The following is a 26604-nucleotide window of genomic DNA, read 5'->3' on the forward strand; positions in this document are numbered from 1 at the left end:
ATTGGGAACAAATGCTTCTTGAAGCAGCATTTATCCTTGCTGTGCTCTCCTTCTAAGGACTCTACTGCATGGCATTGAGGGGGCTCTGCCAATGGGAGCATGTCTCCTGGCGGAGAGGTGGGAATGATTTTAAAGAATATGCATACAGCAAAAACGGAATGATGGGGAGTATGCTCTTGTCTTTAGAGCAGTTGGCTGAGAGTTAGGTCTGACTCCTGTTCTATTCGTTGCTGTGGCCACTGACTTGCTCTATGTCCGCTTAAGTTCCCTGTGCCTTAGTGTTTGTAAGGATTCAAGGGTTCAGGTCTAGAGCCCGTGGCTGTGGAGGTCCTGGATCTCTGATGCTCCCTTGTCACCACCAAGACATGGGCAAAGCAGCATCTCACATCCTAAATCTGGAAGCTCTGGCCCCACAGGAAGTTCTGTTGGAGCACCCAAGACCTGTAGCACCCACTCCTTAAGCCAGGAAGTGAGCTGGGTGGGCTCTCTGAGCAACTGTGCAGGCTTTCTACTGTGGCGACATTGGACTCCGCTCTTGCCTGCTTCCTGCAATCCTGATCCCACCGAGTTCCTGATTCCTGTTGTGCTCCTGATGTGCTCTTCATTCCTAACTCCCGTCCAGTTCTTGCTCGTGCCTGATCCTGGCCTCTCTCCGGTTCCTGCCCTTTCACTTTGCTTCTGACCATCAGCTCCTAATCCTGACTCTGAAAATTTCTGACTCCGGCTCAATCCTTGGCTCTGGCATTTGGTACATGAACCTGACTCTGATCCTCAGCTTCAATTCCTGGTCCTGACTTTGGCTCAACCCCAGTTGACTCTGGCTCTGTCCCCTGCTTCTGTTCTCTGACCTGGACATTGGCTCTGACCACTAGACCTGACATCTGCTCTGACCACTAGGCAAGAGCACCTGTTTCTTTCCTCCTAACAGGGCTGGCAAGAAAACAGAAATTCCATTTCACAAAACATTTAGAGGTTTTGCAATGCGTCATTTCATTCTGATCTGAAATGACATGGAAACCTTTACATTTTTTTTGTGAAAAAACACAAGAGAAAGAGAGAGACACCCCCAGGGCACTCCCCTAGGATGTCGGAGACCCAGGTTCAGGTCCCTGCTCCTGGGTCTCCTGCATCCCAGGTGAGAGCCTTAATCACCAGGCTATTGGCTAATCTGGGGTGGAAGTGTCTCTCCCCTGTCCCTGCTGCCCAGAAATTACATGCTGGACCGGAGGAAAATTTAATCAAAACCAATATGTGTCAGAAAAAAATAATCTGTTTCAGTGATTTTTCCAATCTCTACTCAGTGTACCTAGCTATCCAATACCTGCAATCACTGGAATGGGTTGTGACTGACTTCTGAGCATAAAGAATACTGGATCAGAGTTGGGGTTTGTTTAGATTATAAACTCTTTGGGACAGAGTCCTTTGCTGTGTACTGATTGAGACCTTTGGGCATTGCCATGCTATTAACAATAGCAAAGGTTGTTCTCTGAGTGTCTAATGTGAATTAGATTTTTTAAAAGAAATTTTGAACTATAAAGATCTCATAGTATTTATCGAAATCCCTTGAGAGGGACACAGTTGACTTAAAATTACACTTCTGCCTGAATATTTATTACATTGTACAAGTAACAGCAAAGATGACAATAACTGAAAGAGGTGACAGGGAAAAAACTCTTCATTCTTTTCATATTGTTTACCCTTTGCACCGTATTACAGTACTTTGTGCCTGTCGTTTCTGTGGGTGTCACATAGTAACAGGGAGAGAAAAAATATTGAAAATATGGAAACTTGTTAGTACAGCCACAATACTCCTCCGTAGGCTCTTAACATGGTAAACAAGGCTACAGATTCAGGTTAGGCCAGGGGGGGCTGTTACAAAGATCTCTCTGATCATTTGTATGCCAATACCTAGAATGCTTTTTGGATAGGCTCAGCTATTTTATAGTGGTTGCAGCTTTGAAAACAAAACAAAAGATGAGGGGGTGGGGTGGAGGGTGATGCTTATCTATGCAATGCATGTTCTATTCTCTGAGCTTTGAGCCTGAAATTTGCACTGGGCTTTCCCCACTTTTAGCTGTGTGGAAACTAATGGATGAAACACCCAGATGACACCTCTCTCTCGCTCTCTCTTTAGATACCTCCTCATGTCATCAGGTGACATGAGCTATAGGAAATTGTCCTACACATCCGGAGCACTAGCAAGGGCAAGAATTATGCATTTGGCCTGGCAGAGAAAAATTCTGGCTAGCTTTTGGTGGGATGATGGGTCCAGGGTAGCTTATCTCATACGTTTACCCTAGTGGTTGAATGCACAAAGTGAATATTTTTCCAGTTGCACAGAGTTAAACCAGCCATCTTCCTTGGGGCCGGACTGCCTTTTTGTTCTGTGTTCGTACAGTGCCTAGCACAATGGGGCTCCTAGCCTCTACCACAATACAAATATTAAATAATAATAATAATGAATAATGAATAAACCAAGATCCTGCAGCCAGCTGAGAAAGTGTAAATGCTTTTGGTTCTGCCAGCTCTTGTGATATTTGGGTTTTTACATAAATTCCCAGCTTCTGGAGGTGGGTGAATTTATGAGAATCTCAGCTTTTGGAGTATTTTTAGACAAAGTAAGTTTTTAGCCCTTGTGGCTTCACAGAAAATTTTGCAGTTGTGACCCAGGCACACCCTAACAACTCTAAAAACTGAGGTTAAGTAAAAAGAACCCACATTTATTATTTTTTAAAATCTCAGGATTTTTAAGCCTATCTCAGGATTTTTAGAGATCTGACTCATGAGTTTTGAATGTTTACAGTTGACGATACTTGCCTTGTGCTTGCATGTATACAGTATACATAGGGAGGAGATGCTCTCAGCAGTGGGTTTTGAAATGCCTAGACTCTTTAGAACACAGTTTAAACCCTGGAGGGCTGGTTGATCTCTTTGTACTTGCTGGTCATAGTTTTATGTGGATCTTTTGGAGGAAACCTGGTTTGCCTTTAGTGTGCTTGGTTGGAAATTCTCTTTATGCCCTACAATAGTGCAGGTCCATTGCCATTCTCCTATCTCAGGAGTAGCTGCATTTATGTGGTCTCTGTATTTATACAGGACCCTGACCCCTTGAATACTTTTACGCATGATTAGTCCTAACTCTCACAAATAGAAATTCTTTTTTGAGTAATGCCTCATCATGTAAATATGGTTAGGCTAGTCGTTCACTGTCTCTGTTCTCTTAGAATCTGTACATAGAATCTTTATTTGTTTTTACTCGCTCATCCCCTAGGGCAGGGGTTTCAAACTGGGGGTCGGGACCCCTCGGGGGCTGAGAGGTTATTACATGGGGGGGTTGCGAGCTGTCAGCCTCTACCCCAAACCCCACACCCCACTTTGCCTCCAGCATTTATGATGGTGTTAAATATATAAAAAAGTGTTTTTAATTTATAAGGGGGGTTGCACTCAGAGGCTTGCTATGTGAAAGGGTCACCAGTACAAAAGTTTGAGAACCGCTGCCCTAGGGTTACCACCTGGCTGGTATTTGACTGGCCTGGCTGTTTTTTTTTTAAATGGATTTGCCAGAAAAATAATTTAATCTGCCCATGTTTTATGTGGGTCTAAAGATTTGCATTATCATCACAAGACACTGGGATATCTAATGTTAAAGTTTCTGTGCCTGGCTAAAGATGCTGCAGTGTTCCCACTTCCACAGTTTAAGCGATAACAGATCAAAACTGCTGAAAATACAATACTGTCTGCCCACCAACACTCAAGTGCATGGTGGGTGGGTGTGAGAGCCGGTTTGAGTCACATGAGAGTGAGGAGACCTGCAATGTTCTCAATCTTATCTCTGTGTTATCTGTCTAGATACTAGAAGTGGCCATTGAAGAGAGTGGGTTGCCGAGTTGCCTTGTGGTTGCCGTGGGCTTGCCTTGTGCTGGGGGTGGGTGCCGGGTTTTTTGCATTTTAAAGTTGATAACCCTACCATCCCCATGGTGGCTGGGCGTGTAAGGGAAAAAATGAAGTGAAACAAAGTTTTTAAAGGTCTGATCCTCTAAGCCTTCGCCATTGCAATCAGTACAGTCAAGTCCACCCCACAGAGAGCTTGCCAATATGGAACTGTCTGCAGTAGCCCCCACAAAAAGCCCCACAGCCTTTCCCTGTGCTGATCCAACCAATCATAATAAATATCCCAGTGACTGGCTAGGGCAGGTGTTTTCAAACTTCATTGCAATGTGACCCACTTCTGACAACAAAAATTACTTCACGACCCCAGAGGGGGGGACCGAAGCCTGAGCCTGCCCAAGCCCCACTACCCTGCGGAAGGAGGGGGGCCAAAGCCTGAGCCCCAGGCCGGGGACCAGCAACCTGAGTCCTGCTTCGGCCTGGGGGCTTAGGCTTCAGCCTCGGGCCCCAGCAAGTCTAAACCAGCCCTGGTGACCTCAAAGGGGGTCGGGACCCAGTTTGACAACTGCTGGGCTAGGGCATGATAAGCTGTACGGGTGGAACCTGAATTCTACAGGTGGAACCCTCCACAGGAAACGCCCTGCCTTGGGCAGCCCTCAGAGCACAGAGCTAGGGACTGTCAGCAGAGGGGAAAAATTTCAGGTCTGATCCAAAGCCTGTTGAAGGTACAGTAGAACCTCAGAGTTTTGAACACGAGAGGTATGAACTGACCAGTGAAGCACACACCTCATTTGGAACCGGAAGTACACAATCAAGCAGCAGCCGAGACCAAAAAAACCAAAAACAAATACAGGACAGTACTGTGTTAAATGTAAAAGCAGCATTTTTCTTCTGCATGGTAAAGTTTCAAAGCTATATTAAGATAATGTGCCGTTGTAAACTTTTGAAAGAACAACCATAATGTTTCGTTCAGCGTTACGAACATTCTGGAGGTGTTCGTAACTCTGAGGTTCTACTGTAAAGGTGAGCCTTTCCATTGGCTTCAGTGGGCTTCGGACCAGGCCCTTAGGGAGTGTCTACACTGCAGCTGGGAGCGAGCCTGGCTCCACAGATTTGTGCTAAAGGGGTTTGCACTAAAAATAGCTGTGTAGAATTTGCCGTTCAGGCTGTAGATCCAGAACTGCGATGTCTACACAGCTATTTGTAGCCAGCTAGCACGCAAGCCTCATAGGGTGAGTCCACAGAAACAGGCTGCGAGGCTCGCTTTCAGATTCTGCCCTAATGTTCAGACGTGCCCTAATGTTCAGTTAATAAATATATATTTGGGATGGCGCCTAAAGGACTGGATTAAATTCACAAGGGACAGAGATACTGGGGAGGGAGAGAGAAAGCTATCTCCACTTCCAGGGCCGGCTCTAGGCACCAGCAAAAACCAAGCACTTGTGTGGGGGGTGGCACAATTTGAGGGGCGGCATTCCGGATACTTTTTTTTTTGCTTCCGCAGCGGTCCCAGAGGTTTTGGGTTTTTTTGTTTGGGGCGGCAAAAAGCCTAGAGCCGGCCCTGCCCACACCCTATAGATGCACACAGTGCCGGCTTTAGGCCGATTTGCCTGATTCCCTGGAATCAGGCCCCGTGCCAGCGCCTTTTTAATTTTTACTCACCCAGCGGTGCTCCAGGTCTTCGGCGGTATTTCGGCGGCAGGCCCTTCACTCGCTCCGCGTCTTTGGTGGCATTTTGGCGGTGGGTCCCTGAGTGCCGCTGAAGACCCAGAGCAAGTGAAGCACCCGCTGCCAAACTGCCGCCAAAGACCCGGAGCACCGCCGGGTGAGTACGAATCCCCCTGCACTTGCTAAAGCCATCCCTGGATCCACAGGATTCTTAACAAATTGGGGCAAAACAATCCCTGCTGCATTAATATCAAGGACATATGCCCCCCTCTTCTACATACTTTAATTGAGCATTGCAGATGGGTTCAAATCCTGTGCACGGAGAGTCAAGGACCAGCAGAGAGGGTGCAGCCAGCCGTCTGCTAATGGAACACAAGGGATTTTGCTAGGTCTCGGTGAGAGCGCAAGATGCAGCTTCCTCTGCAAAGGGAGGGGTGAGCATAACCGATGAGACTCCAGCCGCTACCGCTGCGCTTCGGTCTGTGTTCTGCGTTGCTGTTTAGGGATTAGCGAGTTGGTTCTCTCGCTCTGCAGCTACATCCCTGGGGATTTTGTGTGACCCACCCTGCTGCCCCCGCCCTCCTTTGCCGCTCGCGGCTCAGGCCTCTCGCCGCTCCCCCTGGCGGCCGCCGCGCCTCACCGCAGCAGCAGCAGCAGCGGCGCAAAGTGGGTGAGGCAAATGAAACAAGCGGAGAGAGGGGAAAAAAATCAATAGAGGGAGCGACTCAGGGAGGGAGGAGCCGCCTGATCAGCCATTCGTGCCTCACAGGGTCCCAGCTGGCACGGGAAAAAAGGGGTGTGTGTGAGGCTTGACTATTGTGTAAAACAAGAGGGGGGGGGGGAGACAGAAGGAGAAAGAAAAGGGGGGAGAGAGGGGAAGGGGGGGGGGGACACGAAGCATCATTTGTTCCACCTGATCTTGGGCAAAGCACCGGTCTAGACAGACGCCAGCTTGCAAAAGGGGCTCAGGTTGGAGGGTAGGAGCCGGCTCTGTCCCTGCAGCAGGAGATCACCATGTCCTACCAAGGCAAGAAGAACATCCCCAGGATAACAGTGAGTGCCTTACTCCTCTTCACCCCACGCCTCCCCCGTCCCTCCTCTGGTGTGTTTTGTGTCAGCCCCCCACTGCCTCCCTCCCTGTCCCCGTGTGGCTCGAAAGGATCCAGTGCAAAATGTGAGCTTTACTTGTCGGGTATTGCCGGGGCAGTAAATCTTGCAGCTTGCAAAGGGTTGGGGAGAGAATTTTAAATCCTGCAATTTTTTTTTTATCGGGGGCAAGCGATTTTCCTGGGAGTGAAACCCATTTGCGGTGCCCACCACTTCCCGTTGCTTGGACTAAATGCAGTTGTCATGCATGGCACAAACCGATGGTCGCTTTGCAAACTGTGTGGCAGTCGACTCGCCCCTGCGATTAGCAAAAGGGATTGTGTGTTTGAGCCTGGTTGTGCATCTGTGTGCGGCGGATTAACTGACGTTCAGTTTAATGGAACTTGTGTATGTCTCACCCACCCACTGCATAACAGCGAGAGGCTTTTGCAGTGTTTTCCTTCCTCTTTGGACAGCCGCTGTCTTTTTGGACGAGGGGAAAAAAGGGGGCTGGGGTGAAATTGACCTTTCAGTTCAGAGACCGGGCTGGATTTTTAAGTAAGGAAACAATTTGATCGCTATCTTGTGATTATGTCACTCCTTATCTTGAGCAGAGACAGGCTTTTCCCTCTTGCTCGTTTGCAGTTTCTTTTCATTACTGCATATATGGGTGCGTCATGTGGGCTTTGCTGGTGCAAATGAGGTGAAAATAGGAACTGGTTCATCTGCAGAAGCGAAAGTCATGATTTAAAAATTAGGAACATCGCCAAACTGATCAAGAATAAAAGCAGCAATTTCCCCCCCTCCTTTGCAACTAAACAGATGCACTACAAATCTTTTGTGTTGGGGGAGATGGGGTAGGTGTCAGATGGGCAGGGTGGGAGGAAAAATGCAATGAAATGTAATAATCAGACCTAGTAGCTGCATCCCTCTTGCTGTGCCCTGTAAATGCCTTTCCAGTGGATAAATATCCCACCCTGATTTATTGTCTATGCAATGAAATGCATTGTGGTAAGGGTACTCCCTTGGTCTCCAGTAGGCCTGGGCTGGGGTTTATTGTTGCTGGCTTAAATGCATGCAAGGAGTGCAGCTGTGCTTTGTCTCCAGTGAATTTAATTAAACCTTTGTGGTATGGGGGGTGTATTGGGGAAATGGGAGGTTACTCCATCTTTGTAAGGCAGACAAAGGAAGCATAAGCAGATGAAAAAAAAGTCTTTGCAGATGCCTGGCCTTTAAATATATTTGTTTAAATGATAATTAATTCTCTAAACTACCTTTTTATTTGTTCATAAATTACATTGATTCAGAACATTTTATTGATCAGAGCCTTTTGTTTTGTTAGCCTACCTGAGAGATCCTTGGATTTAGAACATCTTCTTTATCTATTTTGGTGTTCGTATATAAATTTTAATGACGTCTATGGCATGTGAGCAAGCACATTTTAGTACCTTTGAGCTTCTCAAAGGAGCAAGTCTGTATAGCTGCAAGCTTGTCACTGGGAGAAACCTAAAACAATTTCACTAAGGTGTTATAGTTTCCAAAGCAGTTTCACTGAAGGGTACAGTTATAAACACAGTGACAGACTCGCATCGCATCAAGCCTCTCTATCTTTTTAAATGCCGTCTATTATGAAACCTGTCCAGGGCTGCAGGGGATAATGATATGGAGACTCAATATAGAGATGGTATCTGTTTGATACTCATAGCACTATAGACTACAATTCCTGAGTGTTACAGAATAATTTAGATTATTTAATGTATTAAAACACTTTTGGTGTTTGTGTAAATGTCTTTGTATGTAATCTAATTCTTATTGTCTTCAAATGGTTTTAAAGATTAATGCAGTTAAGGGGTATGTATATTAGACAGGCAAGTTCAAAACAAGAGTGTGTGTTTTACAGTCACAGTAGCTTTTCTTCATCCAGAGACTGCAAGGTATTATCTAAATGTAAAACATTATCAGCTAAATTACTCGATATACTGCTCCTTTATCTGCTGCATCAGGTGCAGCAGTTTCACTGTCTGAAGCTCTGTGCAGTAGCACAGGGTGACCACACCTACTCTCAGAGTGCCTTTATCATGCCACTTCTCAGGAAAGAGAAAGAGGCTTGGACGACATGTTTTCTCTGAAGCCACAGGAAGCCTTCTGCATGGGAGTCCTGTCAACACTTCCAGATGCCGGGCTTTCTATGGGATTTTTCATGTTCTGATCTATCCTGCTACTTCCTCTTTGGGACACAGCCTCTATCTCTGTTGTGGGTTCATTTGTTTCTGGACTACAGGAAAATGGGAGGCTGTGTGCATGTTCTTCCTGTGAAGGTGATCCTGGGCTATACAGCTGGCCACCTAGTTGATGTTTTGTTTTCCTCCTGCATTGTGTATAACTCTGCTTTCCTCCTGGGAGTGATTCTGGCTGTAAGATGAAAGAGGAGAATTCTATTTGAGAGCTAAAATATTTTCTTTAACATCCAAATGCAAACAAAATCCTGTCTGAAAGACATTAAAAAGAATATAGCACAAAGGGAATTTGTCTTTATTTTAAAACAACCCTTTGCTCTTTTTCTGCAACCTTTATATGAGGATCTCAAAGTACTTTACATATGCTGGGCCTGCTCCTCCTGAATTCAATAGGAATTTTTGCTACTGAGGACAGGTTCTCACTCATTATTAATAAATCTCACAGTGCCACATTTTTTCCTCCACTAAATCCTTACATCAAACTACTGAAGCTTTAAAGGCTATGGTCAATTGTGATTGCGCCATTTGACTTTCTTTTCCTAGTAACCCTCTTGGCCACTTTTAAAGCTTTGCAATTACTGCAGTATTTTTGCTCTCCAGGACTCTGCTTTTCTGCCCTTTCTTGAAAGCCAGTCTCAGCCTTTATTTGGGGTGGAAGGGAGTGAGGCACTATCTCTGAAGTTCTTGATTTCAGATGCCCTTGTACCAGGGAAAATTCCTTGAGCTCTAGAGGAAGCAATGAAGGAATGAATGTAGGCACATTTCTTGTCTCTGGTTGGGAGTTCCACTCTCAACTGCTTCTGTTCTCAGAGAGAAATGAGGCTGTTCAGTCATTCCATTAGCTGATGAGGGCTGCGGCCCACTATAGTCAAGGTCATTGCTGCATATCGTCTTTCAATAACTTTATAAGTTCCTTTTTTTTTTTAAAGAGTCCAAATTTGTCTCACCAGGGCGCATAGCAGCATCTATGGGTAAGTGGCCACCAGTGGAGTTATGCAGCATCAAATTCTATTCTAATAAGATGTGTAACACCATTTGGAAATGAAGTAGCCCAAAGTACCTTCTAGCATTACAGTGAAGATCACATGAATGCTGTGGCTATGAAGGCAAATGCAGCTCTTGGTCAGTACTCCAAGGTAGCTCACTTGGAGTCTTGGGCATGAGAAATGTGGTCTGTTGAGAGAGAGAATAATGGGCATGACACAGTATCTCTCAAGAATGCAGTGGCTTGAGCTGTTCCCTCACTAATCACTAGCAACGGGCAGGAGGAAACTTGGTTTAGTGGCTTTTGTCCTGAAGGATGTGTTGGGATTTAGAGGATATACAGTTCCTCGGAATTATAAGCACTGGGAAATCAAAGGGATCTAGTTGTGGGACTCTGTGTACTTCCTCAGCCCTTTGGTTCCTCCCCCATGTCAAACAGCAAAATTGCAGCATAAACTGTCTCTTGGATTGACCATCTTATTATTGTTAGCGACAGTATAATTTTCTAGGAGGCCCAGAGTTTTCCTGGTGAATCTGTTTCCAAGGGCTACTGGTGATAGGCAAGGAATCCAGTGCAATGGAGGAGCCAAGCGTTTGAGTGGTAGATGGTGAGTGGAGTGTATGTACAGTATGTATCTGCATGGGCTGGAAGGACTGCATAGAAATGGATTGTCGAGAGGATAGAGATGGCTAAAGCGTGATGCACATTGAAGGGGGACCACAGGGAGACCCGGAGCAGTTGATTTGGTTGCGCCCAGAGTATCTGTTGTATAGGATGTGGGGACAAACATGGAGCAGCTGGAGAGGTATCAGATAATTCTTGGCTCATCCAGAAATATTACTTACTGCTTCAGGACTGTAAGTGCTGCTGCTTATACAGTGCCATAGAAGCTGAGGGCACTTTAGAGAATAATAAATGACATCCCTGCCATGAGGAGCTTATAGTTCATGTCAGTAAATCTTGGACCCCAGGTCAGGAGAAAGTAATCTCAGCCTCTGAATTTCTATGAGCAGAGATGCTCCTGGTCACCTCCTTCCCCCAAATTATCTTTAGATATAAGAAAGATAATTCAATCCTCTTCCCCTTAAGAGGTAGATAAGCATTATTATCCCCATTTTGCTGTGTGAGAAACTGAGGCCCAGAGAAGTGAAGCGACTTGCCTGAAATCATGCAGTAAGTATTTAGCAGAGTGATGGATAGAATCCAGATGTCGTGATTCTCAGTCTTGTGCTTTGACTGCTAGATCCATCCTCTCCAGATAGCATAGATTGGGGTTCTCAAACTTTTTCATACTATGGACCAGGTTGTACTAGATAGCTTGTCTTGTGGCCAGTCCCACTCCATTCACAACTGCAAGTACCACCTGTCCCCCCATTCATGATTGTGTTAACACCTTTTATGACAACTACAACAATTGCATATGTGGAAAACCTGTGTTTAGCCTCTTTAATGTGATTTAGCACGTGGAAACAAGCAAAAGGGCCACCACCATGTAACCAGCCAGCTCTCTGCAGACTGCCAGCCGCTATGATTTACCCTACACCACCCGTGACCCATAGAAAATAGCTTGAGAATTATTGAGGTAGATAAATATTTACCACCCCTACAGTTCCAAATCATGGCACTCATTGGGCTCTTGTATAAGTAGAAGGGGACAAAATTGGGATTCACTGCTATGAGAGGGGGACATCAAACTGCTGGTGCAAGAACATCTTAGTTACCATTGTTCTTTTAATGAGGGGGGAGGGATAGCTCAGTGGTTTGAGCATTGGTCTGCTAAACCCAGGGTTGTGAGTTCAATAATAATCTATTATTCTATGAGAGGAGAATTTAAAGCCACACATCTGCTTCCATGGAATGCTTACCTATGCTCTTGTGTCTTGTAAACAGGGTGAGTGCTGCTATCCCTGGCTAAAGGTAACATGCCTTTCTGAAATTGCTACCTCTGGTCCATACAGCATCATGCTGTGAAGCATTACGAGCATACCCAATATTTTGGAAAGTCAGCTGAGTATGGACATGATTGAATGTAACTATTTTAAAAAAATAATGTATTACTTCAGTCAAAAATGCCAATGTCAAGAATGCAGGAAAAGGATAAAGGAATTGAGGAGTGAGATGTCTGCTGTCTCACCAAGGATTTTGGCAAAGTTGCATTAGGAGGAAACTTTGAGCCAAGCTCAGATCCAACCAGGGTTGGGTGCATAGTCTGTGCCTGCAAAAGAAATGCACTTGGAACTCATTGTGCAAAGCTTGTTATAGGATTAGTTTTCAGAGATTCTGTCACCGACTTTCATTGGGATGTATGAGTGTGCAGCAGCTCCCGAAAATTAGGCCACATACTTGTGCCTGCAATCAGGTAGTGAGATGTGCAACAACTAAGAGTTGTATCTGTGACAAGAGGGCTGTGCCACTGACAACATGACCTGCAGAGCCCTTACATCTGAAGATCTAATGGTGCCTTACAAATAGCAAGACTTTCAACACCTCTCCACAGATCTATCCGTATCCCCATTTCACAGGGTACTAAACTGAGGTTACAGAGCAGAGAAGTGCATTTTTGTCCCAAGTCTAGCAGAGCCTGAAAGAGAGCCCAGGAATCCAGACTCTTGGTCTCCTCCATGTAACCCCATGACCATACTCTCTCCACGGTTCTCTGCATGTTGCAGATAAATGTCCCTTGGCCAACAATGGTTAATGTTGCAGCCTGCGCTGGCTGGCATGGAGACTCGGTGGGTGTGGAAAAGCACAAATGAGCTTTGGCAGGGCGAACAGTGTCTTTATTGTAATCCGAGGCTGCTCTGAGTGAACATGCTGCAGAAGCCCGGCCATTACTCAGGCCCATTTCCTCAAAAGTGTTTCAGTTTCTCCTCCTCCCCCCCACAAGTCCCCTTACATCTGGACACCTCCTAAACAGATTCCAGAGCCCATAGACATGAGGTCATTTCTAATGGATAGGAGCTAATGCAGATCTTCCTCTTTCTCATTTATATGGGGAGAGTGTCTGGCTCCAGCGCCCAGGATGAACCCCAGATAAAGCTGTATCCTTTTAATTGAGGCCTCATTCATCCTCTAGCATGTAATATACAAATAAAGTAATTAGGGTCATTAGCAGTTATTAGCAATGAGCAGCCCTTCACATCTGCAACAAAATGGCCATTTAAATAAAAAAAAAATGTATCGTTCACCAGATTATGTCATCATTTTATCCACTAATTATAATAAAATCCCCCCTTAATGCTTTAAGTGTTTTCATCTCCTTATTTGTGTAACAGTCATTTGTCTCTCTTTATATTTTCAAGTCAGTGGAGCGAGGCATGTAGGAATCATTTTTCTTCCACCTGCAGCTGCCTTGTCTTCAGCTCTCACTGATTGACTGTCCTTCCCCTTTCTAGAAGGAATGAATCCCAGGGGCCTGCTGGGAAAACAAGTCAGATTAAATGTATAAGGACGTGGTTAAGATAAAAATCACAGATCCAGTCCTGCAATCTGATCTTGGCAGGCTTATCCTTATGTCATTGCAATGAAGTCCTCTTTAAGTGAGTGGGGTTCTGCATAGGTCTACCTGTGTGGATCTGATTTCAGGATTGGGACAAGTGTTTGGGATTTTTTTTTTTTTAAATAATGTCCTTTCCTGTGTCATTAGCCCAGGTCCTTATTCTTCTGACACTTAGGAGTGAACATTTGGTAGGTTTGGTAGCAAGTGTTAGCAGGATTGACCCTTAGGTTGCAAATCTTGAGTTTTAAAATTCCAGTTCCTTTTCCCAACTTAACCTTATTGTGTTTTGTAGGGATTCTTTTGTTACTGTTTAAAAAAAAAAATGTTCAAAACTGGAACCCAGACAGCTCAAGAGAATGATGCTGTCAGATGGGTTTTTTTAGTTCTTATTTTTCATTTACTGTCCTTTGTTTGAAGCGAAGAAGTAAACACTCTGCTCCCTTTCCCATAACCCACATACTACTTCCATGAGATGAATGTGTCTAGCAAGCACGTCAGTTCATGTAGCATATTTGTGCTGCAGTGATAAACTATCTGCACAGATTAAGAGAACAAGTAACTCTGCTCCTGTTCCAGTTGAAGTCATTGGGAGCATTGTCAATGGGCTCTGGAGCAGCTAATTGTGTGGTGTTAGTGAACTGCTGCAGGAGTAAGAGGGTGAGGGTGGGGGTGGTATTTGTGTATCTCACACACAAATGGTGGCCACCAAGGTTTTATTCAATTTCTTAGCAGTAGACTTGACATTTATATTTCCCCATCAAATTCTAAATATAGATTAAACTTTGGTCCCACCGAATATGGACATAGTCCCTTTTAGCTGGACAGGATAAACTCTGATAAGTTACTTGCCACAAAACTGAGTCTTGTTGCTAACCAGATCTGTTAGTTTTAAATGATACATTCCCCTCTGGAGGGGGACTCATTAGGATGATGCCCCTAATCAGAATGAGAGGTATTTTTTTTTATTTTTTATTGTTGGTTTTAAGGGTATGGATGAGAGAAGAGCAACTATACACTTAAGAATATGAAGTTCATGTAATAGATTTATTATCAGAGCAGGTTAGCAACTGCAAGTTCTCTGGAACAGGGACTGTGTCTGATGCTGACTCTTCTAAATCGTCACTTGCATTTATTACAATGCATTACAGCGTCACATCTCCACTTAGTTCTTAGCTCTGTGGTAGACCCATTGACTTATCCCCTTCCCTGGCCTTGTCCCAATGTTCCTCTTGCCTTTCAGGAGACAGCACTTACAGCCAGATTGTCCCAAGAGCTCACCACTCGCAGTTGGAGACACGCTTTCTAAAGAGCCCTCAGCACCTTGGCCGCTGAGCTGTCTGGGAAATCTGGCTCTTAGTGTCACAGCTCTGAGTGCTGCTGGGGGCAGAGCACTTTTTGAGAACCTGGCCCTTAGTGTCTGTGACTGATCCAGTTGTCTGTGTTGGGGTGTCCCATTTCTGTCTGTCCTAAGACTTCTCCAGTTGTGGTTTCTCTCTTTTCAGTTGTGTCTCACTCACTTCTTTCTCTTATTTTCTCTCTGGTACCCAGCACTATAGGATGAGTGCATTAAGCACTGTATCACCCAGCCAGATTGTCATTGTCACCATAAAACATTGATGCCTTATTTATTTAGGGTGCCATTGGGCTGGTGGTGTCAAATATGTTTTTATTTTTTGAAAGAATCCATTCTAAAGAGGCTTCAGTCTGCAAGACCTGCTGTATGTGAGCTCTGTATGACGAGGTGCTGCCAGGCCTGCTCTGTGCTTATAAGGAGTGTGTGCTGTTAATCTGTGTTTGCATTCACTATATAGGGGAGGAAAGGTGATGACCAAAAAGTCTTCAAGTTCAGAACCGTCTGATGATTTTTTTCTCTGGGCTTGGCAACAGCAGTAGCTGCATCCTACAGCCTAGCAATATTGTCTAGCATAGCTAGCATCGAGGTGGGTGGCTATAAGAAATGTGTGGATAAAGAAGACAGCTAAGGAAATCTGATGAGCTCAAGGAAGAGGAGGGTGAAAATTAGGCATGTTTTCCCGTAAAGTCAAAGTAACCTCAGCTTGGGCTAGTACACTGATAAATATACATGTATATATGGAGCTTGACACTAATGCATGGTCAAAACATTCTGGTTAGACAGGCGAATAAGTAGAGATAAGCATGATTCAAAACCTCTGATCCAAACACCCTTTGAATGCTGGTAAAGTTTGGATCTGGATTCAAAATGTATTACCCTTGGGCCCTGGTCTGTAATTTCTCCAGGGTGCAGATGCGAGGCATAGTGATGTTAAGCAGGTGGCCTGAGCCCACACAGAGAGCCAGTGTCAGAGCCTGGATTCAAACTCCAGAGTCCTTGCCTCGCCGTCTGGGTCTCAGACCGCAGCTTAAGCACTACAGGGAACGAGAGAGGGAACACTGCAAAACAAAATGAGCTGAATGTATTTAACGGCATTGAATATCTAGGAAGACCTAGCAAATCGTTGTTTCAGCCTAAACCATTAGAAGCAGGGAAAGCCCTAGATTCTGCCTGTGCCTGTTGAGCAATTCATCGGTGTTTGGCTTATTTTATTTAAATTGCAAAATCTTTCCAAGTGCTTAGAACTGAAAAGCATAGTAATCTGACCTCTCACCTGCTCACTCAAAGGAACCACCCTCCTGCATCTTGCACAGACTCCTGTAAACATGGTGGAAACTGAAGAGCAGTTTAGACACAGAGCCCCTCAAAACACACCCTGGCTGGGTTGAATTAGGATGTTGCGTAATTTGGTGGTTATCTGCCTAAAGCCACAATCCCCAATGCTGGCTGCCAGCTTGAAAGTATAAGGTCAGCTATGGAGCGGGCTGCCTCCACAAATAGATGACGAACAATTGCCTGCAATTTTGAATTTCCCACTGACACATTCCAAAGCCCAGATCGCTTGTCTCAGGGGACTGCAGCTTGGCCACCTTTCAGATTTGGTTGAAGGATTTTTCTTTCTCTTGCTAATGACAGAGAACAGGTGATACCTGGATGCCCTTGAGCTCTTTCTAAGCATCTATATACTTATCTAATCTCCATCTTCTTACCCGGCATTATTACCACGGGTCTTTGTTTTCAGTTTTTATTTTGTTTATAATTTCCTGGGAATGTATTGGTGTTTATTACAAAAATAATTAGGTGAAAGCTGGTGCCAAAAATTAACTAAACATTTTTTTAATATTGGAGGACAGAAGAAAAAGCAACAAATAGAGAATTGTAAGAGTCTGGAAAGTAAAAGCAGTTTGATGCTGTGCTTTATTTCACGGACTGAATCTTAACAGTACGTACAGATATGCACCTGCATGTGTGTACGTATTTGTATCTTCCGTGACGTTGCCTTCCTTTAGTAGGCAGCTTCGCATTTACACTTAGACTGATTTATTATTGATATAAACTCGTCTGCTTGATGTAATTAATTGGATTTTCTTAACATAATCAGAATTTTCATGTACTTGAGTGGTCCAAATTTGGGATGAAAGTTGGTAAAAAGCAAATAATAGCTGTCGTAAAACCTGGGATTTTTTTCAGTAAAAATCAGTAAAAACGAGAAATGAAGGGCCTTAATTATAACCTTCTGCTCTTCCATAGCCACCTGCCTCTCAACCACCAGAACTGAACATGTATGTGGGGAATAGAAGAGGGAAGAGAGTTCTTCAGAGAACTGCCTATAGTGGAGGGGGCCACTTAATATTTTTTCAAATAGTGACCATGCCACATTGTGTTTTGCTTCCCTCCCCACTTGCCTGTAATCAGTTCAGCTGGCTTCCACTCACAGCTGAGGTTTCCTTAGGATGACTATGGAAGTTGCATTTGGTTTGCAGGCCAGAGAAGGCTGGTCCATATCATGTTGTGCTTTTTTTTTTTTTAACCTATATTAGTGACATTATGAAGCTCCAGGAGGGAGGAGCTACCAGGCATGCTGTGCTGAGCACAGAGTAGCTTCTTGCCCACAGCAGCTGTTGAAATGAGGGTTCAGTATCCTTCAGAAAACCCTACCAGAGCTGAACAATGGTCAGCATGTGTGCTCAATACACAGGCATGTGCTCTGCGTGCTCAGCACACATCTCCGTTCATGGGACTGATCCAAAGCCCGTACAATCCAGCCGAACGACTCCCATTGACTTCACTAGGGCTCAGGCTCTGTGTGCGCTCGCATCTAAGCCACAACACTTAGGGCGGGAATTGATCCTGTGGATCAGACTCCGGCAAAACTCCCATTCACTACTTTAATGGGAGTTTTGTCCAAGTAAGCTCTGCAGATTCAGGACTTCAGAGCCTGTGATATTCTCAGCTACAACAAATCTTAGCAGCACCGTGATGTGTATGTATTAAGTGATGGCATCTGGATGCTGATCAATCAGTATTTTTTTTGTCCTGTCTTTTAGGAAATTCAGCTTCAGACAGGATATAAACAGTCACCAGCATTTGTTGCTGATTTGGGTAGGTACATGGGTGTGCTTGGCAAGTAGGTAAAGAAGGAATGTTCCTACAATCTAGAATAGATCTGGAACTTTTTTTTAAAAAAAAAAAAGAAGGAACAACAGGCCATAACAGATAGTGGAGGGAGAGAAACCATAGGGCTTGTCTACATGAATGACTAGTTCATGGCAAGCTGGGGTGTGAATCTACCTTGCACTAGCCTGCCATGGTCTAACCCTCCGTGTGTACCCTACTGACACGTGTTTACAGGTTGTTAGAGCACTTTGAGCTAGTCCTGTTTTCAGAGGACTGGATCAGAGTGCTTAAACAAACATGGCACACATCAGCAAGGTGCCCATGGACAATTAGTCCGCGACAGACTACTATGGGATAGATTCACACCCCAGCTTGCTGAAGGGTTGTCAGCCCTCCAGGATTGTCCTGGAATCTCCAGGAATTAAAGATTAATTTTCTTTAATTAAAGATTGTCATGTGATTAAACCTCCAGAAATATGTCCAACCAAAATTGGCAACCCTAGCTTGTTTGTGTAGACAAGTTGCTAGTGTATGCAAGCAGGGGAGAACTTATCTGGAGGGGTCAGGAGGAAGGAGACCAGATTTTTTTTTTTCCAGTTGATTATTTATTTTTGCATGTTTTTGTTGGCAATTAAAATAAGTAATTTTTAAAACTATTTTATTTCTTTAATAAGTTTAATTATTCCAGATTCTCTGAACTTCTTCTAGCCAAGCAATTCTGAGCAGTAGTTGGGGCTTCCCAAACTCCTTACATAAGGTGGGAGGTGCCAGAGGTGTGCTAGTATATGCTCTTCCACTGCATTATGTGCATCCCTATGCACCAAGCTGGTGGGGACTGAAGTGTAGGAGGCAGAGTTTGGCTGGGAATTTCCTTGCCATGCCAGTATCTGCCAGAGCCTTGGGGCCCTAGGGACAGACATTCATTTTTTCTGCAGTTAATATAAATTCTGAACCCATTAGATCAGGTTGAAGTTCTGCTTTCGCACTGGTTACTATACCCAGTCATTAACTGCTAGGACTGTACAGACTACAATACAAGCAGAGCAGCAGCATGGAACTCAGGACTCAGCAGAGATGGGAAATAAACATTTAGTTAATGTATGTTTATAACAACAGTATTAATCTCCATGTTGGGCTTTCGTGACGCTATTCACCAAAACCAGTGTTGGTTACTAAATATTTAGTTGGTGTATCCACAGATTTCTAAGTGTTTGCAGAGGTGAGGGTAATATTCTCACTATATAGATGAGGATACTGACACACCAAGTCAGGTTGTGAGTTTCTCAAGGTTGCAGAGCGAGTCAGTAGCAGCCGGTCTGACTCCAGCCCAGTGCTGTAACCACCTTACCAGTGGTTTAAAAACCAGTGCCTTACCTCCTGCTGCTGTTGAAGAGAGGTCACATAGTCATTCGATTGCCCTCTCAGTACTGCTGCATTTCCATCTTTTGTTTAGACCCTTTAGACGCTCCCATTGGGCTAGCCTGTACAGCTATTTATATAACCTGCGGCCACACCCCAGCTCCCAAAATTCTTTCTCTAGCAAGTGAACCTTTTAAAATGCCTAGTTCTGCTGTCTGACCTTTGTCAACTGTGAAAAGGAGCAGGGGAGGCTGTAGTTCTCTCTGCAAGGCCATTTTGGTGCAGGGGCTGGTACACTTTCAGTCTGTGTCTGTTTGACTTTGCATGTGGGATGTGAGTTCATGGCCTATTTTAATGCTGCATATTTGGGGTGCAGAGAGGGGTGAGGCTATTTCAGCTGCTGGTAATTAAGGATTTAGGCAATACAATAATGAAGAGCCTTTGCATGGTAAAACCTTGGCTAATTTCCAAGTCTTTTCTCTCTGGGACCCAGAGCAAAGGTGCAGTCAGCGTTCAGAGCGTTGTTCATTAAAACCCCTTCCCCACCCTGTTTCCTTGTCTTGTTTGCATGTGATTGAGAATGTACAAACAAGCCGCTCTCAGGTGCTTTGGCTGTTGCATGCAGAAGAGACCCCCAGGAGGATATCTCTCTCATTTTACGCTAGGTTGCCAATTGCAATCACTATGGTGATCTTTCCAGAGTTCATTAACTGAAGAACAGTTTGGGGGTGGGGAGATATGGGGGGGATAGTCTGAACTTGCTGTAGAAGGAAGGACTGTGAGTGAGAGTTCAGAATGACCATGGCTGGTGGGAGCAGATGGAACCTTCAGTCAGTATTGGTTGGGGGGCTCTGATACTAAAACGCTACTTCCTTACCAATGGAAATAGAGGAATATGCTGCTGTTGGTACTGGGTAGAGTTGGGAGTATAATAAGGGAGGGATGGGTTTTGAAAAGTGATGGGGCAGATAAGAACATTGCCAGGGTCGGAGATTAGTTTAAAAAAAATCTGATGATTGAAGGGGACTGTTTAGATCCTATGTATCTTCTTTTGAGAAGACTAAATCCTGTATGGCATCCCCAGAAAAGACCTTTAGAAGTTGTCCACGTTGCTTGTCCCTGGAGCTGGGCTGGTTAGACTCAACTGTAATTAGTTAAGGTTGGTGGTTGATCCTTATCTCAAATGTCAGAGGTCAGCCAGAGTATTAGCTTTTGAGGTTTGTGGTCTTGAGAGCTACTTGCCCTTCCTGTACAACCCATTAATATTTTGTTTTTTCAAAGGTCTTTCCTTACTACTGTTGTGGACATACTTCCCCAGAAGAAAAAAACTAATGCCACCAAGCCAAAAGGGACTCTTGTATAATGTCAGGTCACATGAGCTTGTGTTGCCAACATGGACAGCATCCTTTCCGGTGGAGATGGAAGTGGAAATGTAGGCCACGGGCTATACAAGCCGGTGTCCGTGGGCAAAGACTCTTCCATTTGAGCTAAAACAACTGCCAAGTTAGCCCATGCCAAAGACTCTTTTCTCATATATCTACCATCTAGATATATTACTAGCCAGACCAGTCTTATGTCAATAATCCACAAACAGTAGGAGGATCTTGTGTGCTTTCCATTGTCTTGGCTAACTCTCCAGGGAGAATCCCAACTATTCCAACGAACACAGTAGTTTCAGTCCAACTCTCTCGTGTGCTGCCGTTGGACTTGTTACCACCTTGATTGCACAACCATCACCATCCCATGTAAAATTCTGGTGGTTTCATACATTTGTCTTTTTTCCCCTGTCTCGAGTAGCATTTAAAATAACGCAAAGTGAATTCAGTGTTTATGTATATCAAAATAACATGTAGCCAAGTTTGAAAAGGGCCTCAAATGTGTTTGCAAAATTTGTGCACACAACCATTTTTGTGCGTAAAAGCCAAAGGGGTATATGTGTAAATGCACTTGGGGAAGCCATTTTGGAAGCCTTGGGGAAATTTGCTATAAAAGGCCTAATTCAGATCCCTGAAATGACAAGGATTTCCAACTTAAGTTTTGACTCACACTGTTATTTACTTGGATTTTGCTGCTTAAAATGATAGCCAGAGTTCTTCCATCAATATACACTGGAATACAGAGGCACAAAAGCTGTTATTTTGATGCTGTGACATGTTAGATTTTCATTACAGCTTTGGTGTAGTAACAACCTCAGCTTTGCTATAGCTACAGTCTCATTATGGTATTTAAGAGTGAAAGAGCTGCCATACTGGGTCAGACCAGTGGTCCATCTGGCCCAGTATCCTATCACTGGCAGTGGCCAGTACCAGAGCTTCAGAGGCCGTGCACAGCCCAGGGAAATTTTGAGGAGATTCTCCCCTGCCTTCCCCCTCTCTGTTTCTAGCAGTCAGAAGTTTAGGGTTGCCCTGACTATCTTGGCTAATAGCCATTGATGGACCCTGTACCCCATGAACTTATCTAGTTCTTGTTGAACGCAATTATACTTTTGGCCATCAGAACATCCCATGGCAATGAGTTCCATCGGTTAATTGTGCATTGTGTGAAAATGTATTTCCTCTTGTTTATATTAAATCTGCTGCCTATTCATTTTGTCGGGTGACCCCTGGTTTCTGTATTGTGGGAAAGGGAAAATAACACTTCCATCCCATGGAGAGATGAGACTCAAGGCAGGTCTACACTACAGTCCAGATTGACGCTCTGAGATCGATCCACCAATGGTTGATTTAGTGGGTCTAGTGAAGACCCCCCAGATCGACAGCAGATCGCTCTCCAGTCGATCCCTGTACTCTACCCCCAACAAAAAGAGTACCCCCCCCCCCCCGCCGTGGTGTAGACCCAGCAGTAACTTGACGTAATGTGTGTTGACTCCAGCTACTTTATTCATGTAGCTGGAGTTGTGTAGCGTAGGTTGACTTACCACGGTAGTGTAGACATAGCCTCAGTTGTGAGTGAATTAATCAAGGTAAATGTGCTGGATGACCTAAGGTCTCCATTGTTTGCACAACTATGTGTTTATATAATCAGACTTCGTGTGTGTGAATCTACTTTTTTATTTTCTGACTTCTAAAATAAATTCATTCCCAGAACACATCTGTTCAACTCTGCAGTGGTTCACGATGACCTCAGAATTAACACCCTGATGGGTCTTTAGTGATTATAAGATGGATGCTCCTCCACTCTTCTGTAGACACACATGTGATATAGCTTCAGAGAAGTCTTATGCCACTTGTAACAGGAAACAGTAGTGTTGATGAATCAGTGGATGGGAAATGGAACACATAGCCTTGCCCCTCCAATGTCACTTTTTAAAATCCAGTTTAAGTCAACATAGTGACCAAGCATCATTGCCACAGAAGGGCTGCTTGGAGATTTATATGTAGGGTGACCATATTTTCTATGCTGAATACGGGACACCTGGTAAAATTACACTTATTCAAGCGAGTTCAACGGCAATCAATCAGAACTATGCCGCACAAACATTCAAATTAACATCAAGTGTATTGAGCCCTATTAAAAAGAAATACTGCGTAGTTGGATTCTTTTTATTTACCTTCTTATCTCCATGCCTGGTGCTCTCTGCCCTCCATATCTGGCTGGGCCCCGGGACTGACCTGCCTCTTCCACGTCTTCCTGAGGCAACACATGCAGGGGGGACAGGGACTGATGCAGGGTCACATGCCGCCCTCCCCAGATTTCTGCCAGGGTTCACACCAGAATGTGGCCAGCAGCAGCCTTTCGGCACTGTGTGAGAGGGAAGGGATGGGAGCTGCTTCGGGGCGGGGGGGACCGGGAGGGCGGCGTGTTAGCTGCCGCGTAGTGTCAAAAGGCAGCTAACACCTCCAGGCTGCTACTGGCCGTAACCCAGCCACCTCTAGCTACAGCACAAGCAGGAAGAGGTTAAGCCCTGACTGCAGGGGCTTCAGCAAACCGGGCCAGAGAGATGGCTCAGCAGGGGAGGGTGCCTAAGGGACAGAGCAGCCTCACGCTCCTGGGGGTGGGAGGTGAAGCTCTGACCAGGGGCTGGTTGTCTGCACAGCGCTGGGAGCAGGATGCACCCTCCTGGAAGTGGGGGGGGGGGGGGCGGGGGGAAGCAAGGAGAGGGCATAAAGGGCCAAAGGATGGGCAGCAGAGGCAACACGTAACTGGCTGCTGCCTGGAGCCTGCCCGCACCCACGAGCCACCGCAGTGCGCAGCCAGCACCAGCCAGAAATGGGATGGAGGTGAAGCCCTGCTGGCCAAGAGCCGGTGCATCTTTGCCCCGCCACCAGCCTTGCACACCCACCCCCATTTTCAGCCACTGGACCCTCCCACCCCCATTCACTGCTGGTGAGCGGGCGGCTGGTGAGCAGGGATCTGGCCAGCAGCAGGACTCACCAGTACTGATTGGCGGGAGGGAGGGACAGACAGAAAATACGGGACAATTTGTCCATTTTAAAGAAAAAGCAGGAGGGCTTAAATACGGGACTGTCCTTTTAAAAACAGGACATCTGGTTACCCTACTTATGTGGAATGTGAAATGGGTGTGGTGGACTCTACTCCCATTTCCACTGGACACACATACCCACATCACAAAAACCACCAGCACAGCTGGTGCTTCTCGGCAGTCTTGGGGCTTGGCTACACTTACAAATTTGCAGCACTGCAGCAGGGTGTGAAAACACACCCTCTGCAGCGCTGCAAATTGCGGCGCTACAAAGCGCCAGTGTAGTCAAAGCCCCAGCGCTGGGAGCCGCGCTCCCAGCGCTGTCCGTTATTCCCCACAGGGAGGTGAAGTACGGACAGCGCTGGGAGAGTTTTCTCCCAGTGCTGGCGCTTTGACTACACTTAGCGCTTCAAAGCGCTGCCGCGGCAGCGCTTTGAAATGCAAGTGTAGCCAAAGCCTTAAAGTGTTAACAGAAACCCAGGATTGAATGGGTTACGTAGACTGAGCTACCCCTCTGTCCCCTGCAGAGGCACTATGGGGAGGAGAAAGTGCTGTTGCCCATGCTGAATCCCTTATATAGGTGCTGTAAATAGTGCAGAACTTCCACATCCAGGGCTTGTACCTTGTACCTTATCTTGTAACTTTCACTAGTACTGAATTTTACTTGCATATTAGAGGGAAAAACTGAGATAAGTATAACTTTTTGAAAGGGTGATTTTTTTCCCTTGTGCAATAGCTTGATTATGCTAGAGAGAGAAAGCTTTCATCCTTGAGCTTTGGGGTTTATTTCACAATCTTGGTAACTTTCTAATCTTTGTCTAATAATATACAATATCCAAAGAAATGGTAATGTTTCTTATTACTTTATGCCAATTATTGACACAGAGCCTGATCTAAAGCCCAGTGAAATTCAGTGGAAAGACTCCCATTGATTTTGTTGGGCATTAGATCAGTCCAATACTTCAGTACTGCTGCTGAATTCACATTAGATATTGATATGTGGTATGGACGGTATATGCATATTTATCATTTGCATGCTATGTTTAGGAAGCATTGAGTTCTTTCTCACCAATTGAAAAAACGCCTGTGCTTTGTGTAACTCATCTATTACGTCCTATATGTTAAGGTGAAGTAATGCCAAAGACTAGAAAATTCAGGTTGTATTAAGCTATTTGCCACTCTTCTATTTCTGAAAACCTGTTTTATACAGAAATAGCTTAATACAACCTGAATTTTCGAGTCTTTGGCATTACTTCTCCTCAGCACATTGCTAAACAGTCAGAATTTATTACCTAAACTAATTCACACTGCATATGTTGTATAGAAGATAATATATGTGCTAAGCACAGCTGTATTGCAGTAAGAAGGCTCCTTGCAGTAACAACTATATATTTTCTAACACTCATGACTGCTTTATTTCTCCATCCACAGAGTGATCGTCTTCTTATTAAAGGAGGCAGAATAGTCAATGATGACCAGTCGTTCTATGCTGACATTTACATGGAGGATGGTCTCATAAAGTATGTACAAGATTCCCATATTATCTTATCTTCTTTGTTAGAGGCAGGAGTCTTTTTACCTCATGACTGCAGGAATTGTGGGTCTGTGGGCTATTGTATGCCAGTCCAGGTTGGGTGGAGTCTGTAGTTTGCTTGCCCAGCTGGTGAGACACTGAATTCCTTCCCCTTTCTCGGGGGTGTGTGTGTGTGTGTGTGTGTGTGTGTGTGTGTGAGATCTCATGACATGTTTTGCACAGTAACTCCAGTGAATAAAATTCAGTTAAGCTGATAAGTTATGACACAGTATCCATTGTATGCTGAGATGATATCTAACTGCAATGGGAACAGGAATTATCTTTCAGTTTTCTCCAGTATCCAGCAGGATTATATCACAAGAACGACACTTTCCCTAATTATACAAGATCCCATTTGTTAGAGCTAAAGAGGATGGATCTGTGCTTTTGAGAAGCTACGTCTTTAAAACTCTCAGAGATTTCAGGCAAAACTGTGAATCTCATCTTTTCATCTGGCTTCTGGGTGTGTTATAGAGTACAATAATGACTCCACTGTTTAAAGGCTGAAATTGTTCTGATGTGTAAAGTATATGAAATGGGACTAAATCCCAGTTTGGTGGATTGCAAGCCCTAGGATAGTTCATAGCAAGGGAACTTAAACACGTCCAAAAAAACATGCCTTGCCCTGTGGTACAAAGAAAATATTCAGCCTTCCCTTCATGGAAATGTATTTTTAAAACCTGCAGTAGGAAAGTAATTTTTAAGAGGCATTTTTTCATGTCTGTTTTAAGCCTGAAGGCAAAGGCAGCCTATTAACCACTGGTTTGGTGCCATAAGGAGTCATGGAAAGAAGTAGTGTTTACCGAATATTCAGTACTGGTGTGCGAGAGGTGTTGTAGGCTGGCTGACACTGAAATGCAGGGAGCAGGGATATAGTCTTATTTTACTTCCCTTTCAGATACACCAAAGAGATTGAAAGTTCCCTGATGAGGCCAGCCAGTCTTTTATCCTAGTTTATAGGGGCAGAGTGAGAAGAGGATTGTGTGAATATAGGACTTATAGGGGCAGGGGCTGCAGTGTTTGGGTGCAGGAATGGATGTGCAAAGGGCAGTGAGATGCATATGTGGGGCTTATAGAGAAGGGAGTACTAAGGTGTAGATGCACTAGTTTATAGGAGAAAAGAGAGGTAGGTGCCCGTGGGGAGGAGGATTTTATACTTTGGGTGCATCTAGGGAGGGGAATGTTATGTGGATATATGATACGGAGTTCCAGGATTGTAGGGATTAGAAGTGAAGGAGCTTGTTAGGTTCTAGATACGTATATAGTTGAGGGTTTTTAGATACACAGGGTCTTAGAGGGGATTTTTAGTGAACTGGGATTTTAGCTGCCTTGCCCACAATGCAGTACTGCAGTTAGCAAAGGTATCCTTCCTCTCCAAGAAGGACAGGGCCTAATGGGAATCTCCCTGAGTGGGA

The 26604-nt window shown here is 44.8% G+C and overlaps 1 protein-coding gene across 2 annotated transcripts in view; it reads left to right on the forward strand.

The window, feature by feature from the left end:
• The window catches only part of DPYSL3 (dihydropyrimidinase like 3), a 76025-nt gene that overhangs the window by 23951 nt on the left and 25470 nt on the right, over positions 1-26604 (forward strand). Inside the window, exons 1-2 of one of the 2 annotated variants that reach the window (XM_045027165.1) lie at positions 6436-6609; positions 25048-25136. In XM_045027165.1, the coding sequence (XP_044883100.1) occupies positions 6571-6609; positions 25048-25136 (128 nt within the window). In that variant the 5' untranslated portion in view covers positions 6436-6570. Of the gene's footprint in view, positions 1-6435; positions 6610-25047; positions 25137-26604 lie in introns of those variants that run through there. The other variant, XM_045027164.1, reaches the window with a different exon arrangement.

This window comes from Mauremys mutica, chromosome 8, assembly GCF_020497125.1.
Source record: "Mauremys mutica isolate MM-2020 ecotype Southern chromosome 8, ASM2049712v1, whole genome shotgun sequence".
Classification (NCBI taxonomy): domain Eukaryota; kingdom Metazoa; phylum Chordata; order Testudines; family Geoemydidae; genus Mauremys; species Mauremys mutica.